We start from the raw sequence: 25630 nt of genomic DNA on the forward strand, positions 1-25630 counted from the left end.
TTCGCTTAGATTATATTACATTCTAATTTCCTTGCGCCTTTACGTCAATGCATTGATGAGCGTTCAGTATTCAAGAATCAATGTGTCTGTAGGCCTATTACTCTACTTTTTTCATTAAAACCATCCTTCAATCATAAGTGTAACTTATATTGATTTAATCAATGTGAATAAAAATAGAAACTCAAAAATGAAAACAATCAACTTATCAATATGCAAAGGTGATTGTGAACAGGCACAAAAGGACGGAACTACTTTTTGTAGCGGACACATTCGGCAGGGATGCGAGTTCGTTCACCTAGTCATTAAAAGGAAACGAGGCAAGCCTGCTACTTCATCATTTCCAAACATATCAACATCCGTATGAGCTTTTTCAATGCCTGTATGTTACTTTCATTCCCATCACCAAAGCCATCAATTTTTTTCTTTTGCGACACATTCCAAATTTGTATCTGAAAACCAGTTTTTATACCTTTTCAAAATGGCATGTACCGTCAAATATTTAGTTAATATGCACCTGGGGCGAGAAAATAAATTTTCACCTGCAGTACCACGATCAAAATCACCTTTCTAAGCGTTTCCTTATCTTGCAACCACTAAAAAGTTATGTCTAGCCATTGCCCAGTACAGTCAAGGGAAAAAAATTCTGTTCATTAACTGAATCAGCAAATACCTTACAATATTAAGAAATGCATTAAGTGGCGCTATACAGTTTCGCATTTTGCATAAGGTTAGGATTTTAAAGAAAAAAAATTTTCCCGGCTTTCCTCACTGGTTATACTGGCTATTTAAAAAAGACCTTGTATATCTTAGGTATAATGCAAAGAACCTTTAATTCCCTTTATTTTGGTGTATGATTGATGGGTGTACTATGGGTTATAGAGTATACAGCTTGGCCTTACTTCAAATGTGCACCTTTCAAAAAAGTGCTAGCTCTACTTGGTCATTTTCACTTCCTGAACTTAGAAGTAAATTGTATAAAAAAGAGCCGATAACTTTTTTTTACATTTTATATATTTGGTAATTCATTCATTGCACTTTCAGAAGCTGGTATTGTCTAGTCTGGCAAAATTCATTTTCCCTATTTTAATAGCTGCTATGTATAGTGTACTTTAGACTAATTCAGACTGATTTTTTAACAAGGGAGCAGTCATTTTAGTTAGCAGTGTGCTTAAATCATGTAATATTTCCAAAAGTACAATATCCAAAAGAAATATCATCCACATTACATTAATGTAGCATAGAGGTATGCAAACATTCTCTCCACTGTGCATGTTTTAAATGCGAACTACTTCACCTTACATACGTCACTCTCTCAAAAGTACATATTATCTGGTGAGCGCCACCTTAACGTGAACGTTTTCCTGTATACCTTTAATGGAATAACGGTTGTTGTGGGTTTAATGCCATGTTTTTAGCACATGACTGTGTACATCTGGTGGAGGAAAAACCATGGGAAAGTCGACCCACGTCAAGGTTTCTCACATTCCCACGCTGGCCGAGCCCGAGACTAGAACCTACCTGGACAGGCGAAATGTCAGCATCTGTAATGATTAGCACCTTAGACCACTCGACCACCCCCACCCCCTTCACCCGAAGGAATAAAGGCTAAAAATAATCAAACAACAAAAAATGTACAACTGATGAGTATCACATTTATTCAGCTTAAAAATGATAGATTTTGTTGAAGTTACCATGGAAAACACTGAATATATACCAATCTACTATATTTATCTATCAGTAGAAATCAATAAAATGTATTAATGTGAGAAAAAGGATTAGAAACTAAAATATGATGCATCTTAAGCACGTTATCATTTTCCTTAAGTAAAAGCACAACTCTTTTGCACACACACACGTACACACACATGCATGCACACACATGCATATACAGTGTAGTTCCTGTACAACCTGAACATTGCCTAACATTCTGGACTTCCTCAAACGAGTACCATCTGAATAGCTAACAATGTAAAGCATGCAACTTCCTTTCTATTATTGAACACAACCACATTCTTCGACCTCTGGCTGTAACTGCCCATTGAACATAAATTGCTTTTTAGCACATCATTTAACTGATGCATTCCTGAAACAGATGGGTTAACAAGTACCACTTATTAGTATTTAGCACAGACTCTAAAAAGCATTAGCGATTCTAAACACCACACAACTTAATAGTCGGGGAAATCACCATTGGTGGTCCTAACAAGACAACATTAATCTATGTACTCTCTCGTATAATGTTGTCTATGGGAGCCATTTTGAGTGAAGCTGCCTAGTAATGCAGTGCATTATACATACAAATCCATTAGCATCTAATGATATGGGAACCATGAATATAACCATCTTATAACAGGAATTGTGTCATACTGGATTGTCTTGTCATGAGAGGGTGCTTTACTAAGTACATAACTCGTCAAAACTTTTGGTGACTAATGTGGAAATTTGAGGATAGACACATAATTTTAAGTTTTCAATTATGGCACTAGCGATCAATACATTAATAGAAGTAGATTCAACTGGCTCCCACCTTAACGTATGTGACTGGATGGGGTTTGACATCCATTTCTGGTAGGTAAATAAATTTGGCTTACTTGGATCTTATCTTTGTTGTGATCCCAAAAATTTCCAATTATGTTATTACAAGACTGGAATTAATCTTCGCAAATTTCGGGAATCTAGTTTAATTGGTTATTTGCAATAATATTCAGTTCTAAATAATCAAAAACCGGCAGTACATTAGAATTTTAAATTGACATGAAAATTATAGGCCTCAAGAATTAATTGGGTGGTGGTTTGTTTTTACTGCACTTTTAACAGGCTATTGGTTATAGCATGCCAAGAAAATGGGAGCTAAATGCCATTCCCAAGTACACACAGATGTAGCCAAACCAAGTTGGCCTAGGCAGTACTGAACCTGTGATCCTTGGATCCATCACTCTACCAGATGAGCAAATGCAGCTCCTCAAAAACCTAAAAGATATAAACTGAATTCATCACTTTTCTGAATGCACCAAGGGTAAGTAGATTCTGACTGGCTGAATGTCAGTGACCATGATGTGGTAAAATTATGGATGCACAATTAAGTCCTAATCAACGTTCGAGTTGGTGGTTCTCCAGAATACAGGTCATATCTAAGTACATAAGGAAAATCACACAACTTCTTATTTATGCAAACAGAAAGTTTAAACTAAAAGTGTATCAAATTAATATAAAATGTATTTTTTTATAATGTATAATTAATTTTGATCAGGCAAGGCAATGCACAAGCTGTACTTACACACAATACATACATACCTTCTGTTTAATCTTACAATTCAATGCCACTGTTTAACATGAAATACATTCCAAATTTGGCAGATAAAATCTGCAAAATCTCCTAACTCAAATTGACATCAATTACTATTATGTGATGTTCTCCCCAATGCATGGGAAAACTTAATGTATATTACAAAATCATATAAAAAAGAAAAACAATTTTCCTAGACTGATCTGAGCTACAAGCAATCGATCTTTTATGTGAAGAAAAATATGTTGGGCTCAAAAAGGATCGAGCCTTTTGTTCAAAATAAATACATCACAACATTCAAAGTTACCTAAACCATAATCACTTGGTATATTGCACCTAAATACTATAATCACTTTAACAGACCTACCCATACACAAGGGGTAAATATCATCTAGTGACTTTAAAATCTGACAAAGTGGGCAAGTCTTTTGCCACATTTGGCCTATTCATTAACAATCTAATGCCAATTTGGTCAAATATGGCACTGTGCATACCACCATCAATCAAACGCGAAATTGTTCATCATCACCATTCAAATGCCATTTTCCCATTAATGACTCAGCTGAATTTCAAAATAAGAGTTATACATGAACTGATGTACGTGTATATTCAGTAAAAATATCTGTAAATCAAGCTCAATTTCCAGTGCAAACTACTTTCCTTTACAATATTGTGGCCTATACTGTACAGAAAACTTTAAATAAGCAGCTTCAAACCCTAAAACAGCTTCATATTTTTTGCAAGTCATTAACTATGAATATAATTAAAACCATGGCACTAACTGAACTTGAATTTTTATTCCCTGCATTTAAACAAGCTAATTTTGAATGAAACCAAGACATTAGTAGATTTTTAAAAAAACATTTTTTTTTTATCTCCATCTGAATGAAACTTTATGACCCAGGTAGAAAAAAAAGTGGTAGCCAAAGGGTTGATTATCCACTTTGTTCCATGTCAAAACAGGCATATGCAGCAAACTGAAATGTTATCTATCTCTCCAGTATCTGACGGCATACAGCTAAAAGAAACTGATCCAATCAGACTACTTCTTACATTTGCCCACAGAGACTAGGAATAATAAAAGTGGCTCTATAGACAATGACAATCATTTCTCCTATCTAAACCTTTCAGACAACTTTTTATTTCTAATTGATGCGTGTGAACAGGTCATATCAAACAATTTTTTGCACTAGTCAATATATTCTGCTTGCTACAGGCGGGATGCTCTCATCAAAATACTGTTTCTGCTAGCTGCACATGCCAAAGATTGGGGTGAATCAAAAATGGATCGATGGCCCTTGACTACTGAGGATGGTTCAGTATGATCTCCAGGATTAAATTGCATGTAATACATGCCCAATTAAAGCATCAAAGACCTTGATCTTTCGTCACATGCCATATATAAAGTAAAACTGCAAACAACAAAGATCCTGATCTACTGTAGCATAATGCACCCACAGATCAGGGTCTATGCTGTTTGTTCTACTGATTATTTCTATCAAATTGCGCAGACCAGATCTGCAGGTGCATTCTGCAATGGCAGAGGTGGGTCTGTGCAGTTTATAGATGGACTCGACTTACAAGTATATACAGTAATGTACTAGCAGATCAGGGTCTATGCAGTTTGTTCTACTAATAATATCAGGCAAAAAATGCAGACCCATAATCCAATGCTGCAACAAAACATTCTTGCCATCAACAGCTGGGTGCTCTTATAACACAACAACAACAAAAAAACTATGAACCTCAATGCACAAAATTGCCAATGTGCAGTCCCAGCAGCATTTTGCTACTGGGACTATGATTATTTGCCATTACAATAGGTTTACACCTCAAATTCTTCAACATGAGACTGCAAATTACTCAATAAGTGAGAAAAATAATTCCCATAATGATTAACTGCATGTCATAATTCAGCCTACATGATTTAAGACAACCAATACAAATGTGATGGGGTATGGAGATCAGAAAAAAAATTGTACTTCACAGAGCCAGAAAAAGATTCCTTATCCAGCAGCCGAAAAGTTTGCTGGGCAAGTAAAATATTGTCTTCTGCCCTGATTTTGGTACAGAATATCATGAAAATATTCTGACTTGTGTGTCATTTGATGCACCCGTTTTGTTTTGGGCAAATACAAAATTGTAGAATTTTTCCAGCCCTATAATATTATGAGTACCCTTGATTATGCATGTTAGCCTACTTGTGATGGAGAATTACATACATTTTTTCATATCTGAAACTTACTTCTATATTCAATTCCTCACATTACAACTTCAAAAGAAGACCGACTTAAAATCGAAACTATACTGCAAAATGTTTCAGTTAAGTAGCATTCAAGGCACATATAATATAAAGTGATACAGTGCATAGAAATGACATTTGTCACAAGATCTCGACAGAAGACAATAGGAACGACAGTCATGGTATGCAGTTTGAAGCTTAACTTATGGGGTAGAAACCAATATTTTCTTATTAGACTTATAATGACCTTGACATCTGAACACCCAAATTCTAGGTTTCTATCTTACACCAAGTGCAAACCATCCATAAAGTTTAAGGAACTTCTAAAACAAAAGTTTTTGACCAAAACCCATGTTTAACTGAGTCACGGTAACTCTTGAGCTTTCACTTTTTGATGTTTTTGGGTTCACTGCCATTTCTCATTACAAAAGATAGACTATATATGACAGCTTGTATAACTGGTGGAGGAAGAACCCAGGAAAATCCTGGTAAGAACCACAAAACCACAGGCAAGCATTCTCACATACCTCATTTGAAGAGACCGAGACTCGAACCCACACAGAAAGCAGCAAGTTGGCAGTGATTTGCAAAGGTGAGTGCATCAGACCATTCTACCACCCTTCACTTCTGACCCCCAAATAAATTGGCTTCTTCATTACAACAAGTGTACAGCTTTCACAGAATCTGGTTAAGGTATGTGGTCCAGAACTAATATTATGCAGAAACTATTTTTCTCCTTTCAATCAGTGAATCTGACCTTTGACCCCCAACACACCATGTTAATTTCTTATCCAAAGTGTAAACCATCCACAAACTTTGGTGATGGTACACAAGTCATGATCAAATAATTGTCTGAGACCATTTTTCAATTATCAGTCAGATACCTGGATCTTTGACCGTTTGAACTCCAAGTCAACAGACTTCTTATCTTACTCCAAGTACAAGCCATTCACGAAGTTTAGTGCAGGTCTGTTATGTAACATTATTGTGTGAAGCCATTTTTCTTTCTACAGTTATAGTGACAGGGACCTTTGATCTTTTGATCCTAAAATCAATAGGCTTCTTTCTTACCCAAATGCAAGTCATCCACAAAATTTGGTTAAGGTATGTGATGTATTACTGATGTTAATGTGTGGAAACAATTCTTAATTTTTGTAACAATTACCTTGACCTACTGATGCCAAAACTGATAGCTTCTTTCTTACCTCAAGCTATGTAAATTTATACTATTGTGCAGAAACCATGTGTCTTTCTTTCAATTATCTATCTTTCTGCTCTAAACTTAACTGTTTTTTCTTACCCAAAATACAGGCTATTTACAAAGTTTTGTAAAGGCTGATGGTGGAGAACTTAGGTAATTGTGTGGAATGGAAATGAGGGCATACAACACATGTAAACTCTGTTGTATGGTGGGTTTATACAAAATAACGTGTTAGCTGGGCTTGATGGCATGATCTATATGGCTAAAATGACATATCCATTTGAAATATAAAGTCTATTAGCACAAACTATTCAAAAGTATATTTTTTCTTCTGAAATACTGACAAAATTAATGAGCTACAGAAGAAAGAAAATCTTTTGAGTCAATTTATTCATGAAAGATTCAGGTTTATCAATGCTTACTCCGACAGATTAGGACTGACCCCCTATATAATGCATTCCCAACCAACTCTCCTCTTAGAGGATAATGGGTCACAAGTCCTCCCTCCCTCACATTTGCCATTTTTTATGGTGCATTTTAAAAAACTTCCTCATTAACAAAGTAATGAAACAGAATTCCTAATAATCAAAACATGTCAAATGTTGAAACAGACTGGCATCTCTGCGATAGTTATTTTATAAATTCAAGAAACCTGAAAGAAAGGAGCCAGTAGAACATCCTTTTACAGTAGTTCTTAACCGGCCACAGAGGTGAAGGTAAGAAAGTGACTCAAAGATCTGTGAGGAGAGTATCATCTAAAGAGTAGACCCAGATTTAGTCTCAAAATAACCTGGCATATCAGGATCTACACTGCTTGTGTAAAATCATCAGTAGAATGAACAGATTTGACCCTAATCTCCAGACATCACATTATGCAGATCTGGGTGTACACTGCCAGTACAATGTACACTCGTTTACAAGCAAGTCAAACCACAAACAATAAAAATCCTGATCTGAGGTAGCATGATGCACCTGCAGATCAGGGTCTATGTTGTTATTCTACTGAGTACTCCTAACAAACTTCACAGACCCAGATATGACGGCACATTATGCGATGGCAGATCTGGGCTTGTGCAGTTTGCAGTTGGACTTAACTTATAGTGTACAGTAATTGGGAGTGTTATCCACAAACATTAAGTGCATGCTTCTAAAAATCACTTTTGCATAATACAAATAAGAATGGTGAATCAATAAAAGGAACATGAAAATGCATCCATATTATTCTCTGTTGAAACTTAAAAATGCTGCATTATTACTAGGCATGATATGTTGGACTACAAGTAATACTGCAGGTTTCTTTTCCCCGTATTCCTGTGGGAAAAACAAATTTGGTAAGTTTGACAGATTTGCTATTCTCCTAAATTTTCTTGTTCCATATTTATAAAAAAGAAATATAAAGGTCCTTTATCAACTGCCACAATATAAATGAGCCTGGATTAAAAATTAAATGTCAAATTGATAAATCATGAAGATAATCAATAGAAATGGGGTTGGAAATGTGCATTATAATCACAATAATTAACGGTGCATCTTTTATTTCTTTTTTCTGCATTATAATCACATTAATTAATGGTGACTCTTTTATTTCTTTTTCTCTAATAACATGTACAGTATACTCATGAGTTGAGTCAAACTGCAAACTGCACAGGTCCAGGCCTACCATTGCCAACAGATCTGGACCTATGCAGTTTGCTAGAGTAATAAGGACTCTGATCTGCTGGTTATCACATGATGGCAGATCAGTGTTGCTTTGTTCACAATTGGACTCAACTTTTTGGCATGTATATATATGACACTCAAAAAGCTACATTTGTCTTCCATAGAAGGCATTGATAGAATTAAAAACATTATGCATCTACCAAAACTCTGCTGAGTTCTGAGACAGACTGATGGAAATGATTTAGATACAAAATGCATATGAAAAAACCTTATAATAATCTTCTATCTGCATCAATGTCTCAATTTACTGTATTTCTCGTGCACACCACACTGTCAACAGTGTAGACCCAGACCTGTTGTGGTGCCAAGTACCAGAAGATCAGTGCATACACACTTCACTTGAAATAAGAAAACAGTAGACTTTCCTTCCAGATAATAATGTAACAGGTGATTCAGGTAAATGCTTATGCAGCTGGATCCACATTCCATAAATAGGTAAAAAGAGTGCTCCCCCTTGAACCCATGAAAAAACTGAAGAGGATTTTGTGTTTCTTTACATAATCTAACTTTAAACAAGAGACTTAATTTATTGCAATGAGATTAATGCAAATGACCTTAAAAGGCATATACAATAAACTATGTCTCACAATTTAATGGTCACAATTTTGTAACTGGTTGCATCTATAAGACTGCTAGTCTGTCTGTAGGGAGAGAAAGGCAGTGTCAATATTTATACCAGCATGAATGAGGAGAATGCATGGGAGTGAGGAAAGAAACATACCAGAAGTACAGTATAGATCGTCTATATCTGCAGTACTAAAACAGTCAATCAATCCCTATACCAAACACACTATGATTACCACTTAATCTGGCCACCCTTTTTTAAAACTTCTCAAAAACTCAGTATATACTCTACTATGTTGTACCTGTATAAAAACTTCATGAAGTCAATCTGAAACGATATATCTTTGTTATTAATTTGACTATCCACTTTCAAAACATGCTCCATGGAATGTTTCTATCGCAGATTCCATATAAGGTTCAATTGTTTGAGTTGAGATTTTACTCCAAGTTGAGTCAGTTTACAAAAATAGGGCTCTAAATCCCTGTAAAGCCACTATGGCAAAAACTTGACTACCTGCTGCAAAAAACTGTTATAAAAAGTAAAAGATAAATTCAACAAACTAAACTTTTACACTTTTCAAACAGCACATATTTCCAGACTATGGTAACAATCTAGGAAACAAAACAATGAATATCTCAAATCTTCCAGTTAATACAAATCATTGAGACAAATTAACTGGATATGGCAAGATCAAATGTACTTGGTATTTATTCCCTATTAAAATTATCTCTTACAAACAATGTATATATTTAATACTTAACTTTAACCTAAGTAAATTTCTTTTGAAACCCAATGAAAATTTGGTTGCAACTTGTCTACTTAACACCTGAACTGCACATGACTCAACTATCAAGACCACTATTTAAAGGCAAGCAATCAAATTCCAGGCATTTATGTCTTCTGCTTTTCACTGGACTTCACAATATCAAGCAGCCTATAAAATTTGGCTGAAATCAAACAGCAGTTAAAGGTGATATTGTGTGGACATGGAAGTGGGTGGGTCTGACAATCAAGGGCTATAGCGCTGCTAAACAATGCAGAATACCAACTGAACTGATGAAAATCATGCTGCACACTGAATATGGTTGAAATCCAATAATAAATATGAGAGTTATAAAGGAGAAATGAAAATAGGTGGGTCTGACAATCAGGGGTTATAATTCCCCTAAAAGACGATGCAGAATGCTGCCAGAAGAACTCAGCTAAGGTGAAATGAGAATCAAGCTGCATAAAAAATTCTCTAGAAATCCAATAACCATGATGATAATTATTGTGCAATAGCAAAAGTGGTAGAGTCCAAAGGTCTCCTCAACATCAAGCTGCATAACATATTTTAGCTGAAATGCAACTATCATCAAGGGAGTTTTTTCCTGGAACCGAAAGTGGGTGGGTATGTAAATCATGACCTACAATATGCCAAAATGACAAAAAAGAATGCGGACAACAGAACTCAGTCAAGGTCTCGTCAACATCGAGTGTCATACCAAATCTGGTTTAAATCTAAAAACCAGTTACTTTGAGAAAAACGAAAATATGGGACAGACAAAGAGATGCTATAATGGCATTAAATGGTGACAAAGAATGTTGATAATCAAACTTGCCTTAGGTCTCATCTATATCTGCAATCCAAATTTGGTTGAAATCCATTACAAATTGAGTCATTGAGTAGAATAATAAGAGGAACAGACAGATCCAATACTATCTCCCACCAGCAAAATGTACCTGTGAAGAGTATTATTGACAAGCATATATGCTAGTATTAGTCATGATTAAAACCAAATTGCATAGGTACAAAGAATGGACATAAACTTTTGATCATTTCCATGGACCTTTAACATCCTGTTACATCTTTTAGGAAAAGTAAACCACTTCCAATGTTTACACTTTCAACAGTGTCAAACAAACAGAAAATATCAGTACTGTATTCCAATGTTAAACGATCTGTTGAGCATTCAAAATGACACACTACACCTGCAAAATGTTTGAAACAAAAATCACTTTGTAACTCCTGCCCATGATATACCCCCTGAATAATCAAACATGACGGTCAGACTGTCCTCTCTCTAAGATATGAAACAAAGCATACAGACCTGCTCAACAAATGGGTAGGTGTTGCTAGTGACTTAAATGATCATTATGCAGAGAAATGCAATAATTCAACTTAATTTCCATTTCCCATTTGCACACAATTTAAACTTTAGTGAAAATTTAGCATCACTCATATCCAACACACATTCATAAACAAGTCTGTTAAAATCTTTACATGATTACAGTGTATCATTTACGCTGCACTTATTACAGATGATGATTACTAGATATATAGATATATATATATTACACATTATGTACAAAATATTTTACAAAAATTTAAAACCTAGGGAGTGTCCAATTAGCATAGTGATATTAATCATCCCTATCCATAATGCAGTCAAAATATATATAAACGAAACTGCAGGCTTACTGCAGAAAAAAAAAGTGAAATTCATCCATTCATGTTCTGATCATCCTAAACAAATAAGTTGCCTCTCAGCTGCCATGATAGAGAGGTCATTCAGGGTCTTGTTAGTGCACATCATGCATGACCCAGTTTTCAATGCGGTTATAAGGATCAAAATTTGAAATGATAATTCCACTGCTTTTGTTGTCAAAGTTTCAACTCGTTAGCAATTTTTGAAGCAATGTTTTTAAATCCTATTGATGTCCCCGATATACGCTTAAAACGCACCCCATTCAATGAAAGTCGTGGGAGTTTGCACACTTCCATCTCCCATTGCACTAGGCTGTCTGTATTAGGGTCTCCATGCACACATAGAAGCAAGAACTTTTCCCTCTGTTCATAGTCACAATTGTTTGCATCCAAAACTTTGCGTATTTCTTTCATCATATCATTTGGATCCATGGAACTTGTTGTTTTCATACTCCATGTGAAGCGCAGAGACCTGGGTTTCAAGTGTTCAGCTGTATCCTTTTCGTTGACAGACCTGCGGAACAATTTGCTGAAAATTAGAATTATGATCTATGTTAGTGGCTGAACCCTTCTCTGATAGTGTCTGATTCCTGGCTGCTAAGCATCTATGTACTTCACACTGGTGCCATACATTCTCATGCTGTACAATGCTTGCTCTTTATAAAGACATCACTGAAAGCAAGATGGATCCCAATCTACCATCATATTTTTTGTACATCTTCAGAAATGGCTTGGTAACAGTCATCATCTCCATTTTTGGGACAATTTTTTTATTTTTTTTTACATCTTGTAATTTCAAATTTTGTTTTAAAAGAATTTAATTTATGCTCTTATGTTTTCAGTCACAACCGCAAGACGAGAAAATGACAACTTTCACTCCTTTTTGCAACTAGAGGAATGGATTGCTTATATTGTAAAGTCTCAATAAGTTCCATGTATGAATCAAATTGCCAAAAACAGAGAACCAAGTTTCACTAATAATAAGACTGCTGACATTGATAGAACATGTACCGATTCGTTTTAAACAATACTGCCTACTTGTAGACAATAAAATCTAGATCTTTAAAATATTGTAAGACTGAAATTTTTAATTAGAACAGAAAACCACATAAGTCTTCACATTTTTCTTTTTAACACATCCATTGTGGATAACAATAAAACCCACACCCAGTCAAGCACCAGTTGCATACATATACTAATTAGTTTCAGTTGATTTTATTTAAATAATCTATCACAACACAGATCCTTGCTTTCAGGACAGAAATTTAATCTGGTTTACTGTGAGTCGTATGCAAGCTTCAGTACGAGACTTTACAAACTGGCATAGGTTTGTTGGTTCTGTTAGTGATATTTAGGACAGATCTTCTACTCTTCCAATGACTACAAAAATACATAAATGCTTTTACTATCTTAAAAAAAATCACAATCAATATTCATTTCATCATATCTGTATTTATTTTGGTTTTATTTAATGACAAACTGTGTGACCAATACAAGTTATGCAAATTTTCATGGGCAGTAGATGATGGCAAGAAATTAGAACATTGTAGATTCTTTTGCCCCAAATATGAAGGTTTTTTTGGTTGTTGTCAGTATGCTTGCATTATCTTGTGGACTTAAATAAACCAGATGAAACTAGGCAAGTAACTTCGGTTTTTGTTTCATCAATGAAGTTTGAATATTATATCATGTAATTTGATAGTCTTAATATTGTTTATGTGGGTTTAGTTGCTTGTCCTAAGATTTTTTTCATGTATTCTACTTCTAAAAAAAATATTTAAGTACATTTTGGGACAAATAAAATTTATTGTATTTTGACATCTAAAATTGAGCAGCATTACAGTAACCTGTAATAAAAATTTGGTAAAATAGGATCTCTACTGCTCACTTTAAACAAACAGCAGTTATGTGCCTTTACATCCATGCTGCATGGTGGTATGATTTTGTTCTTTTTTTATTTTGTTTAAAACATTCAGATATCCTATAAAACCAAGGCTGAATTTTCACATATATTTTATATCAAATAGTACAGCATATTGAACCCCACCCCATTATTTTTTTTTTATGAATCATAAATTACTTTAAATCATTCAATTTTATTAAGCCAAAAAAAACAAACAAACTTAACATTGGTGAAGACACATTCTGCAAAACAAGTTCATCACTTCTGAATCATTACTTTCTGGCCCTTCATTTGTTACTTACTGTGTAAACTGTTTTGCAAAATTTACTAACACTAAAATATAATTATTTACAATATTTTGAAAAAACGTTTCAGTTAAATCATTTTATTGACAGTTCTAGTTTCAATGGAATTTCAGCATTCAAGCCTCTTCATTGGAGAAACAGTTCTCTAAACAGTAAAAATGTGTCCTCTTACAGATGCGAAAGGTAATAATTTCATTTATGCAGGTGAAAGACTGGGGATATTAACAGGTATGTTTTATTGAAACAAGAACATATGGCACCATCTTATTTTTTTTTAAATGCATATTCTACTGCTTGAATTTTAGTTTAAATTGATGGTGCTTATAAAATATAAACTGAAGAAAAAAAAAACCACCTCAAGATTAAAACTAAACAGAACAAAATGAAAGAGGAAAATTTCTGACTGATCCCCGTATATAAAAGTCTATTTTTTCCTAGATACATGTATAAGGATTCTTTCTTACTATACTTCAGTATCTGGAAAGGATACTAATTCTTTATTGTCAAATGCTTTTGGGCAAGTCTAACACCAGACAGTATTTAGTCCTACTTTTTACTTTTTTACTTCAAATTTTTATGTGCATTTTACATGAGCAAGTTAGCTGTACCTGAATGAGCAATTCATATATCATAATGGAAGATTGTAGCTTTTACTGCCAGGCTCCAGGTAAATGGAAATGATGGGGTGCTCCTTCTGCCCTGTATATTCCTCCCCTCTGCCTCCCCCCAGTAGCCCTTCCTGCCCCTCCCATCTGCCTATATCCAGATCAATGTAAAAACTTAAGACTGATATTTTCTATTTATTCTACTTATTTTTCTTTTTAGTTCATGCAGAATAATACAAGAATGTTTTTTGTCCAAAATGATTAAGTTCGAAATTGTATTATTTACCTTGTGTCCTTTAACAGTCTTTGGTTCCAAAATGTGACCCTTATTCTTAAGGTGCCCCAGAGCCCTTTCCATTGGAAGAAATTCCCAACTGGACAACTAACTATAATGGCATGTTTGCTACTTTTGCATCAGGTTTATTACACAAAAAAGAATAAAAATAAAAAAATTCAAAATTATTCCATGAAATGACTTCACAAGATCTTCCTCATGCTGCAATAAAGTATAAAGCAATATCTTTTTGTGCCGATAACAATGCCAATCACATTTGCTGTGTATGGTGAAAAGGACAAAGCTTTCATTCTGCTGAATGAATTTTACCAATAAATATCAAATAGTCCAAATAATCATGCAAAATTTTCAAAAGATCAAACTGAAAAATGTACGATACAATCTATCAGCAGCATCATGACAACTTTAAAATAATAGATTTCTGAAGTTGGACAAGACTGTGAAGACCTCTAAAATAATTGTTCTCTTGAAATAAATAATATTGTGGAGCTAAGACTTTAACAAACTGAAGATCTGTTATGTTGATACTAACCGCTTAAAAACCTTTCCCGAAATACTTATGCACTTTCAATTTAATATTAACAAACAAATGATGTGACAGAAATATGGTCTCAACTTGGTTGATGAAAAGCCACAATCAGGTCTGAAAAAAAGGAGACTGCTCAACTAAAGAGTCTAGAATTTGTACATGCCATTACCAGTTCTAAAAAACTTACTTCTCTTGTAAAGAAATCATACAAAACTGGTTCATCTACTGCTAACAAGGTTTTTTTCCAATATGCATGCTACACATTCTCCATCAAAAAACTATAAATCCACCAAAAAGAACAAGAAAAAAAAATGTTAGAAACAAATCTGTGTTAAGATTTTATTAACAAGATGAGCAGCTGTGTATCCCTGCACACACCAGAACAAAAGCCTTCAATAACCCAACCAAACTTTAGTTGAAAGAAGAAAGAAATTTCTACGTTATTGGTATGCAAGTATAGAAAATTACATTGAAACTTTGACCTGTTTTATACTATCAACATATCTGAATAACTATCATGTTTTGTGTAAATATTTTCAAGATGGTTTATACAGGTTTGAATATGGACTGATACAAAACACGCTTCATGCAATACAAGTTGTAAGTATTGAACAATACGAGTATATACTGGTGTTAATTTCATTAAATTTTATTTAACTCGCTTTTGATATAGGAAATTTATTATGGCTTAAGACATGCATAACAAATGCTTTGTTAAGGCCAAGTATACTTTCTAACCAAGAGGACCAAACAGGCCTCAAATCACCCACCTAGCATACATTAGCCTGAAACCCCAATGTAGTAAAATAATTCAGGTACATTGAGTTTTAACACATGTAAAAGACATTAATACCATTGAATACTATGGTATATTAAAACTGGCTCTGCCATTTTGGTTAAAAAGTTGAAATTATATTATTTTAATGGTTAATATGGAGCTACACTGTTGCCAGGAGAGCCATCACAGGTAAAGTTTTGATAAATCATGTCCAAGAAGCATTCCTACGAAGCTTGAATAAAACTTGTCTGTCCTAGGGAAGCAGAAAATGTGGTGTGTTCATGATTGAGGAAACCACAAAGTTGCAAGTGGAGTGACCCAGACATTTCTGGCAGAGCATGTCCTAAAAACAAGCCTGATCCGAATTGGCTCTGCCATACGAGAGATTCTGAAAACATATTTTCCTTATGGTTGATATGGAAGCCACACCTATGACACAATTGTTTATAAAGCATGTCATAAAAAATACACTTAGCACGTCTGAAAAGCTGCAAGGCCATTTTAGAAAGCTGAAAACTGTTTGCCACCTGGTTGCTATGGAAGCACCTGAAGAGTATGTCCTATAATACACTGGCTCAGCTGTTCTGAAGAAGTTGAAAATACTGCAAGAGAACCCATCCCTGGATGCAGTTTTGATAAAGCTTGTCCTACAAAACAGTCGCACCAAGTTTGATTGAAATTGGCTAAGCCATTCACTCTGAACACAAGTTTAATAGTACATGTCCCAAAAATGCCCTGTCAAGTATGATAAATTTGGCTCAGCAGTTCTTCTGAAGATGTCAAAAACAGATTCCCATTTTGGAAGACCATATCTTAAGAAACATTCCTATAAAGCTTGATCCAGCTAGCCCAGTAGTTTGTTTCTAAGGAAGTTTAAAATAGGAGTTGACAGGACCATACCATAAGTTCACATGGCCGTATGGAAAGATCAGTTACAAAGTTATTTCAACATGCTACCCACTGAATAATGTAAACAACTCAGATTGCAGACTAAAGGTATCTCTGATTCTCTGCTCTGTATTCTGCTTCCACCTCTAACGATATCTTACAATAAATATTTTTTAATATTCTTGTGTGAGAAGTTTAAAGAAGATATTTTGATTCATAACCCACTGCTTGTAAAATCCAGATTACTTCCTAGTATATGCTTTTGAGCAGAATTTAGACCCCAAAAAATTGAGCATATTTCTACTATTAAATGTTTCAAGGGCACAATTCTTGCTTAAAGGACTCGATGAAATCAATGTTTCATTTGTTTTCATTTACAACTGTTTTGACTCCTGTCATTCATGTCCTACAAATTTTAAAACATAACAGAAATGTAATACATATATAAAAGCAATCAGAATCATGACAAACACGAAAGTAGTTTTGATGGAAGCAACAAAAAAAAACTTCGCAAAATACATTTATACAGAAAAGAACTTAAGCCCATGTCAAAAGCCATCAATATGAATTCTAGCCTACTGTTTATATAAAGAAATGCAGGCCCATTCATTATCAGTGGTATTCTGTTGGCTGTATGTATGGAGAATTTTTTTAAATATAAACAATTTAAAAATATATAATGCAGAGACTAATTTTCCCCAAATTTATGTAGGAAAATCTTGTTGAAAAAAAACAAGCCCAACCACCACTTTTCAATAAGCAAAGAAGGTTGGCCTCTGGGATTATCACTGAAGAAATGTGATAATCCAGAACTTCATCAATCAGAATTATTGGTCAACAGACGCAGAATAAACCTGCTGTACCACCAGCATGTCATACATGGCAACTAAAGAATGCAACTTTGCTGCAGGATGCATCACATTATGATATTCCCAGTCTGGTCAAAGACTTTTTAAATGAGTGCAGATTATACTACGTTTTTTTTAACCTTGTATGGATTTGACCCTTTTTTTGCATCTTTGTTTTGTATGCATTTTTCTGATGAATTTTTGCAATTTTTTGATTTTTTGCCTCAAAGTAGAAATTTACTTTTGCTTCAAGTGATGTGTCTTCCTATTGTTTTTTGGCAAACCATAGGCATTTTTAAAAAATTCTACCATGCTTCTGCTTTGCACTATATATCCAGGATTGTACCGGTGTACCATTAAACCCTGTACATACATACATACTTGATTATTGGTTCCTATGAACTGTGTTATGTCCCCCAAATGTGAAGATTTGGTATCAAAAAATTCTTTATCAAACTCTCATTTGGTGAATTTACATTTGCACATTTGCATCCAGGAAAGAATGCAGTTCTAAGAAAAAGGTTCAGCCATTTTGGTTACAAGTGCTATTGAAGAGAAAAAGCTAAAATAATGTGGTCTCATATAAGTAGTGAAACTAGCTGTAAATATTTCACTTTAATTGTCATACATATATAAAGAACACAATTTGGGCACACTCACCAAGGAACTTGCTTCAACAATTGAAACTCATTTTTTCCCATGTTTGTGTATAAAACCTTAAACATTATAGAATGATCTCCAGTATAACGTGTTTCAGCCGATTTGAAAATAAAAGGGGATGATTCATTCAAGACAGTGGGTCAATGGTGAAATGAAATGAAATAATGGACGTTTCACTTTCTGTTCAGCTTTCATCAGGATTTTCATTAGTTTTACAGATATGTTCACTATATCATCATCTATGTGGTCTTTCTAATCATTTTAACAGACTCAGCATGATATTGGCACTACTACCTCTTAGTGAAACTTGGCTGCCTTTATAAATGCAAATGGTGCTAAAAGTTCAGTCATATCACTAGTAAAATAAATGTTACTTAAATATTTTTTATTTGTTGGTACAAATCTGTATCATCCCGAGATTATTCTCAGCCAAGAAATATTACAGAAGATACTGAGTACACAATTATTTCTGGATGATCCCCTTTGCCATTGAGCAATTTGGCCATTTAATGACTGGTTAGAACATCTGTATCAGATGAAAGCTGAAGTAAAATGCATCTTGCTCATTTTATTTGCACCACTTTTGGCACATTAAATTTGTCTTTTTTGCAGAATTTATTATTATTTTTTGCACATCGAGCAATGATACTTACTAGATGAAACACTTAACAATGTGAAGCTTACTGTGTACAGTACAGACCCATATCTGTGACTAAATTATTCAGTGGCAGATCTGGATCTTCCCTGTTAGCAGTCATGCATTTTATGCATGGGTAAATATAGCAGTTGTTTTAAATTGGCTTGAGATTCATGAAATGATGCAAGTTCTTTGGTACAGTATGCTTTGAAAAATAAGAAGCCCAAACAGTCCTGAGATCGCTTACCTTTTAACATGTACTTAAGGATCAAATGCATGGGCACTTGAGCAAGAAATCCACGGCAGTACGATGCTTTTGTTTTAAACTTTTTATGTAATGGTAGCCATATTGGAGGGTGGATCAGCAACAAAAATATATTTGCTTGCAAAGCCTAATGCTAGGATGTTTACTATGATATGTTCACCAGTTTTTGAGTCATTTAAAGATTTTCTATTTTTAGTAACAAATGGCCATATTGAATAGTGATCAGCACTATCTGCGCAATATTGAAAGGCCTTCATGCCTGGTTGATTTTTACCACATCTGGTCACATTCTGTTGAGTAGCTTTCAAGAAGTCTCTAAGCTGAAGTTTGTTTTTCTTTTAAAATTAATTCAACCAAATTTGATGGCAGATTGGCAACCCTGAAACAAATGTTCAAGCCGCTTCTGCCAAATTCTGTTTAGCAGTTCACTGAATAGTGATCAACATTATCTACGCAATATTGAAAGGTCTTCATGCCAGGTTGATTTCTACCAAATCTGGACACATTCTGTTGAGTAGCTTTCAAGAAGTCTCTAAGCTGGAGTTTGTTTTTTTCTTAAAAAATTAATTCAACCAAATTTGATGGCAGATTGGCAACCCTGAAACAAATGTTCAAGCCGCTTCTGCCAAATTCTGTTTAGCAGTTCATTGAAAGTCGTTTGAAGATTTTGTTATATTTAGCAGCAGTGTCCACTTTTGAAGGCTGGTAAGCATAATTTGCCCCGACCTGAAAGGTGTCCATGCTAGGATACTTTATTTCAAATTTTGCTCACAATCTGATCAGCAGTTTTTGAGAAGTCATTTAACACAGTTTCTTTCAGTTTTAGTAATGGCAGGAATATTTGATAGCAGAGAGGCATCATTTGTACAAACCTAAAAGGCTCTCATACAAAATGCTTTCTGACAAATACTCTACGGACTGGTGCAGTATTTTTGTGAAGTTGAAAACAGCTGCTGTTAATATACATATGCACTACCAATGCAGAGTCATACCATAAATTAACCTGACCTCATGGACAGATAAGCTAAGAAAGATTATCTGGACTTATTCAAAATCTTAATAATTTAATCAATCATACATCTCAAGCTGCAATAGAGATGAGAAACTGTCTTACTATAATGTAACATTACATTATAACTTCAAGAATAATAAAATTCTAGAATCATTTTTCTTCTCCACTGAAAAACCTGCATTGTATAGTAAACGATTTTCTGGAAGTAAACTATCACGTCACTAATAATGATGCACGTGAAGGTAAGATATTTACAACTGATAATGAAATAATCCCTTCTAACATTCTTTTTAACAAGAATAATGAAATGGCTTCACAATGCTGAAAACAAGTTTTAAATGTTAAACAAGGCTCCAGAAGTGAACAAATATGTTCACTTCTGCACTGGCTTAAATCCTTGTATCCTGAATTAACACAACTGAATGCAAATATGCTGCTGATAACCCCATACTTTATAATACGCTTTTATATTATCTTTAACTGAAAAGAAAGGTGATGGCAGAATATCTAGAATGCCCTGAAAATAGAATATCCCTTATACAGTGGAACCAATATTAAGAACAATAAGTGAATACAAAAATGTGAAGAATTTCAGTGCAAACAAAACTAAAACTGTAAGGAGTATAATCAAAAGGACTAATGTTGCATAGAAATATAACTGGTGGAAAAATAAAATGAGGCCATTTTTCAAGTTCAAATAGGAAATGTTAGCATGCCCTATTTCTATTTAAGACACTTGGATACCAACAACAGTTTTAAAAATAAAATCTGTTTAATTTCTTTTTGGTCTAATAAAGATATATAGTTTAACCTGTACATTCTGGCCTTGAAGGTACAAGCAATGAAGTTTGGGTTGGGTAACCACAAGACTCGGTGTTGGATTTTTAATAGCAAGATTAACACAATCCATCAAATGCAATGATGTCAGATAGGGAATCAATGCCACATGTGGGTGTGGGCAGGAACGAGGCTTAGAGTTTCTTCCCACAATTTATGATTCCATTTGGGCAGGATTTCCCATACTGATACCAATGCATAGAAGGGATTTTTTTTCTTCTCAAATTTCAAACCCAAAATGAAAAGAAGAACAATGATGGCTGATCTACATGTCTGGAATAAAACTATAGTCATCAGTCACTACATAACTTTACTAGAAAGAATTTGCTGTAAGGAAGAATTTCTGTTTAACAAGAAAACAGTGAATGGCACATTTATATGTCAGTCACATGTTTAAAAGTCCTCTATGTTAGAAACAACATTTTCCTGTTGAAAACTTTTTTTCTTATTCCTCCAAGTGTCATTAACCATGGGGAAAATTGATTGACTTCTACCTTGTCCCAAATGTAAGCCATCCACAAAGTTTGACCCAGACCTGTGATGCTGATCTGATCATGCTCAACCCATGTTTCTTCTTGCAGCTACATGGATCTTGGCCTCTGACCTTAAAATTACAAGGCTTCTTCCTTATCCCTAGGTAAAGTCATCAACAACGTTTGGTACTGGCATGTGATGCAGAAAAAATGTTATTGTGGGAAAACCATTTTTACTCGTTCAGTCACACTGACCTTGACCTTTGAGTTTTTTTACTCCAAAACTGATCTCAAGGTCAAGCCATCCATAAAGTTTTTTTTAACTATGGATGATAAAAAAGTGAAATTATTCCATGAAAACCATTTTTCTTCTTTCAGTCACCTTGACCAAGAACTTTTGACCCTAAAATTTATAGGTATCTACCTTACACTATTTGCAAGCCATCCAGAAAATGTGGCAACTGCATACTGTGAACAACAGCAGCAGTTCTTGTGAGGAACGAAACTGGTACACACAGATGACTGACAATATAATGGGCTCAGCCTTATGGTAGGCATATACAAATTTGAAAAATCTGCCTTTTAAATAATAAAAATGCATGAAACAGTGCAGAAGTTTATGATGTCATAAGCATAAAGACATCTAAAATGTCATTGAGTGCACTCATGTAGAATATTTGTTTCCCACATGGCTGTCTCATATGGGCAAAAAGCATCACACATTTGCTAGAATGAGAGAAAAGGTGGACTTAATTTGGTCAGCTCAATTTGAAAGTGATTTTTAAAATATACTTGGGGTCCATATTGGAGATTTCTATTCACTAGAAGGCTGACAATAGGTGCACTACTTTACAATGAGGAGGTTTAACATCTGACATTGACTGGTACCCATCAGCATGGATTGATTCCTGTACAAGAACTGCAAGGAATGCTAAATCTAGAATGCTTATTTAATGCACCAAGTTCTCCGGATGACATGTCACCTCATTAGTATCTGCCAACATCAAAAAAAACTGCACAAGATCTTGGCAATATAGGTTCTAGTACCAAGTGGAACTAAAATATACTCAAAATACAGTCTGTTAAGAGGTAACAAGCTCTGACAGTTAATACTAGTTCACTGTGAAGTGTTGCATCAATGACTTTGCATAGTAGGAGGTGTCCTCCCTCTTCCAAAATATGGAGACAACTGCGGAGTAAACATTTAACAGTGATATACTGCCCTATATACAAGCTTAATAATCATATTTCTCCTTCAGCCCTTTTAAATGAGTGGCATTTTCTCAGACCTTGCATTAAGTCAACTTATCTGCTTCAATGCCTAATCATGAACACATAGACATGATATGTATCAGCTTCTTCAATGGACTGCACTGCCAATGTAATTGTAGAACTCCTATAAACAAAAGCTACTGTGCACATGTGCAAAGCTGCTACAGCATTACTTTTTACACGGAACAAAATTATCATTACTGAATTTGGTGATTATTTTACTTTCATAATTTACCAATCTGATCAGAGACAACTGAAATGTGCAGTAGAAAAGCTTTCTTGAGTGATTTCTCCCACCCTTCATGCATAATTATATGGAAGCAAGTCATAGAAATGCACAAATCATACAATCCCACAGCCTGGATGCAACACTGAATATGCACACATGCCTAATGTAATCATCTATCTGTGATCTTGATATAAACTTAGATGCAAACTTTGGTCCCATTCTGTTCCAACTAAATGATAAATAGCTAATAAGTAGGTAGCCGACACACATGATGGGATGGATGAAAGACCATACTGTAAGCTCACATTGCCTAAGGTCCAAGAACATGTGAGCTAAAAACCTGAAGTACTCACTGGAGGGTTAAAGGTAGATCGCTGCAATCAACTTTTGGTAACGATGAGTTGCTAACCTCAAGACTGTGGTAAAAAAGAAAAAGGATTACTATGACCTACTATTCTCTTTGGCAAGTGGTACTCCTCAAGTTTATGTATAAAAAGAAAATAAGATCAATATGACCTAATTTAACTTTGGTAAGCAGTACTCCAGAAGATCATGTGTTCTGAAAAGTTTCATAACTATATACTGGGTGATGTCTGAGAAATATATCTTATCTTGCATTTGAATAAGGATTTCTAATAAAGATTTTTTTAATAAAAAATAACTATCTTCCTGAATAAGGACAAACATCTGGAAAGCTTTCTTTTACATGGTTGAGAGCCACTTTCAATCTGGGAAAACAGGAATAATACCTGCCTCAGGGTTCAAGATTCAGATGATGATTGCAAGAAGACTAAATGGGCTGATTTCCAAATGAAGAAATTCACATAATATACATTCCTCTTTAAATCTGATAAACTGGACAGACTGACATCACACTGCTACCAAACTGGAGCTCAACAAAAACTAGAAGTTTCAATACTTTTTCCATCAAGTTTTGTACTATGAAGAATGGCCCCAACGAACTAGCTCTTTGCCTATACATTGTTATTTTTTGTTCAGACTCATGCTGCAGGTAATACAGGTTCCACTGTAAAAAAACAACTCCTGTTTGTGTTTTCCATTAAAAAAAATTACAGGCACCAAGGTATGTACCATATATACTTACTTAAAAGAAGAGTAAAATTGCAAACAACTCAGACCCAGATCTGCTTGCGTATAATGTCAGCAGATCTGAGTCTGTGCAGTTTTTTAGGAGTAGTTCGCAGCTTTTGGGAACAAAATACTTTAGGGTGGTTTAACTTCCAAAACATAGCTTCCAAGGCTCTTAAAGAGAAAATGGCATCAAAGACATCTGCTCCTGAATAAAAATGCGTTCTAATATTTAACATCTGCACAACACAGGTTATTACCTTCTGCCCTGCTCACATATCTACTGCAGTTTTCACACTGAACATCATCTAAAGATCAAACATATTGTACTTCAAACTTTACGTAAAGAAAAAAATGAAAAGGTCTAGCTGTATAATGAAAGCACGGTCGACAAAAATAAAGCTTTGTCTTTGCTCATATTTATGATAAGCTTGTAAAATAAGTCTCCAATGACAAAAATGAAAAATTACAAAATTTTTCAAAAATGGGTCTCAGGGTCAATGGAATTGGAAAGTTTTAAGCATAACATATTCAGAATGGGATATCTGAAACTTGTATGCAGTTAATTCACAAAAATTTAAAAAGCAAAGACACCTGAACAATGGTTTATGCGGGGGAAATAGTTGCGATAGTCTGTCATTTCACCAAAGTGGGCCCAGCAGCAAAGTTCAGTTCACCTTGCACTGATTTTACAACATTTCCACCACCCTCTTTTGTTTCAGTGCAATGAAGTAATAAAGTAAATTCCAAATTTTGTGTAAATTGTCTCTTCAAAGAGGAAGGTGGAAAGTATAAAAAAAGAATTATCATTCTCTTAGTCACTACTGGTGCTAATTTGATCAAAAATATTAGAAATTACACTGCTACATTAATACAAAATTCCCACTGAAAATTCACTCATGATAAAAAGTCTGAGTCATAAATTTATTTTTTTGTACTCCAAATGGAAGTGAAATATTACTTGGTGGAGGAGCATCCAGGCCCATTACTAATAGTCAATAGTTTTATCCAATATTTCATATCATAAATGTAGAAAAAAGAGGACACATACAACAAAAACTGTTGCAGATTTTAGACTGTAACCTATTTTTGAGGCTGCTATTTTGGGTCACACGAAAATAGTGAAGATTTTTTTACCCAAAAAAACGTTTAATACTTGATTAAAGTTTAAATGGTATTTCATTAGCATTTTTAATCATCTGATAAGAAAATATGCAAAAACAAAATTTGAAGTAAGCCATCTGAAGATACATATTTGCCCTTCTATTGGAGTCTAGCATGGACCCTGTTAAATTTCAGCCTAGGTTACTTTAATTCTTCAAACCCCATGCAACATTCATTATAGCAATATGTCTATTGTCTGTATAGTGAAGGACATGGATTTTTAGGAAGTTTATTATTTGGGAAATTTGTACACTAATAATGAAGAAAAAAAAAAAAAGACCATTTTGACCCAGGAAAGTCGATGAGAATCGTCTTCTGGAGGCTTACATTCAAAAGTTTGGGTACTGCCAGCTCTTTTTCA

General features: G+C 34.5%; 1 protein-coding gene across 7 annotated transcripts in view; it reads right to left on the minus strand.

The window, feature by feature from the left end:
- Positions 1-1632: 1632 nt before the first annotated feature.
- Positions 1633-25630, minus strand: part of LOC149804599 (MAP/microtubule affinity-regulating kinase 3-like) — a 184194-nt gene continuing 160196 nt past the window's right edge. For 3 of the 7 annotated variants that reach the window (XM_089942108.1, XM_089942117.1, XM_089942099.1), the window contains exons 19-20: positions 23370-23432; positions 1633-11994 (exon numbers count right to left, since the gene is read on the minus strand). In XM_089942108.1, coding sequence (XP_089798234.1) covers positions 11658-11994; positions 23370-23432 — 400 coding nt within the window. In that variant the 3' untranslated portion in view covers positions 1633-11657. Of the gene's footprint in view, positions 12010-23369; positions 23433-25630 lie in introns of all 7 variants that reach the window. The other 4 variants (XM_089942151.1, XM_089942134.1, XM_089942143.1 and 1 more) reach the window with 2 other exon arrangements.

The sequence above is a fragment of the Sinohyriopsis cumingii genome, chromosome 2 (assembly GCF_028554795.1).
Source record: "Sinohyriopsis cumingii isolate HCF-2022 chromosome 2, ASM2855479v2, whole genome shotgun sequence".
Taxonomy (NCBI): domain Eukaryota; kingdom Metazoa; phylum Mollusca; class Bivalvia; order Unionida; family Unionidae; genus Sinohyriopsis; species Sinohyriopsis cumingii.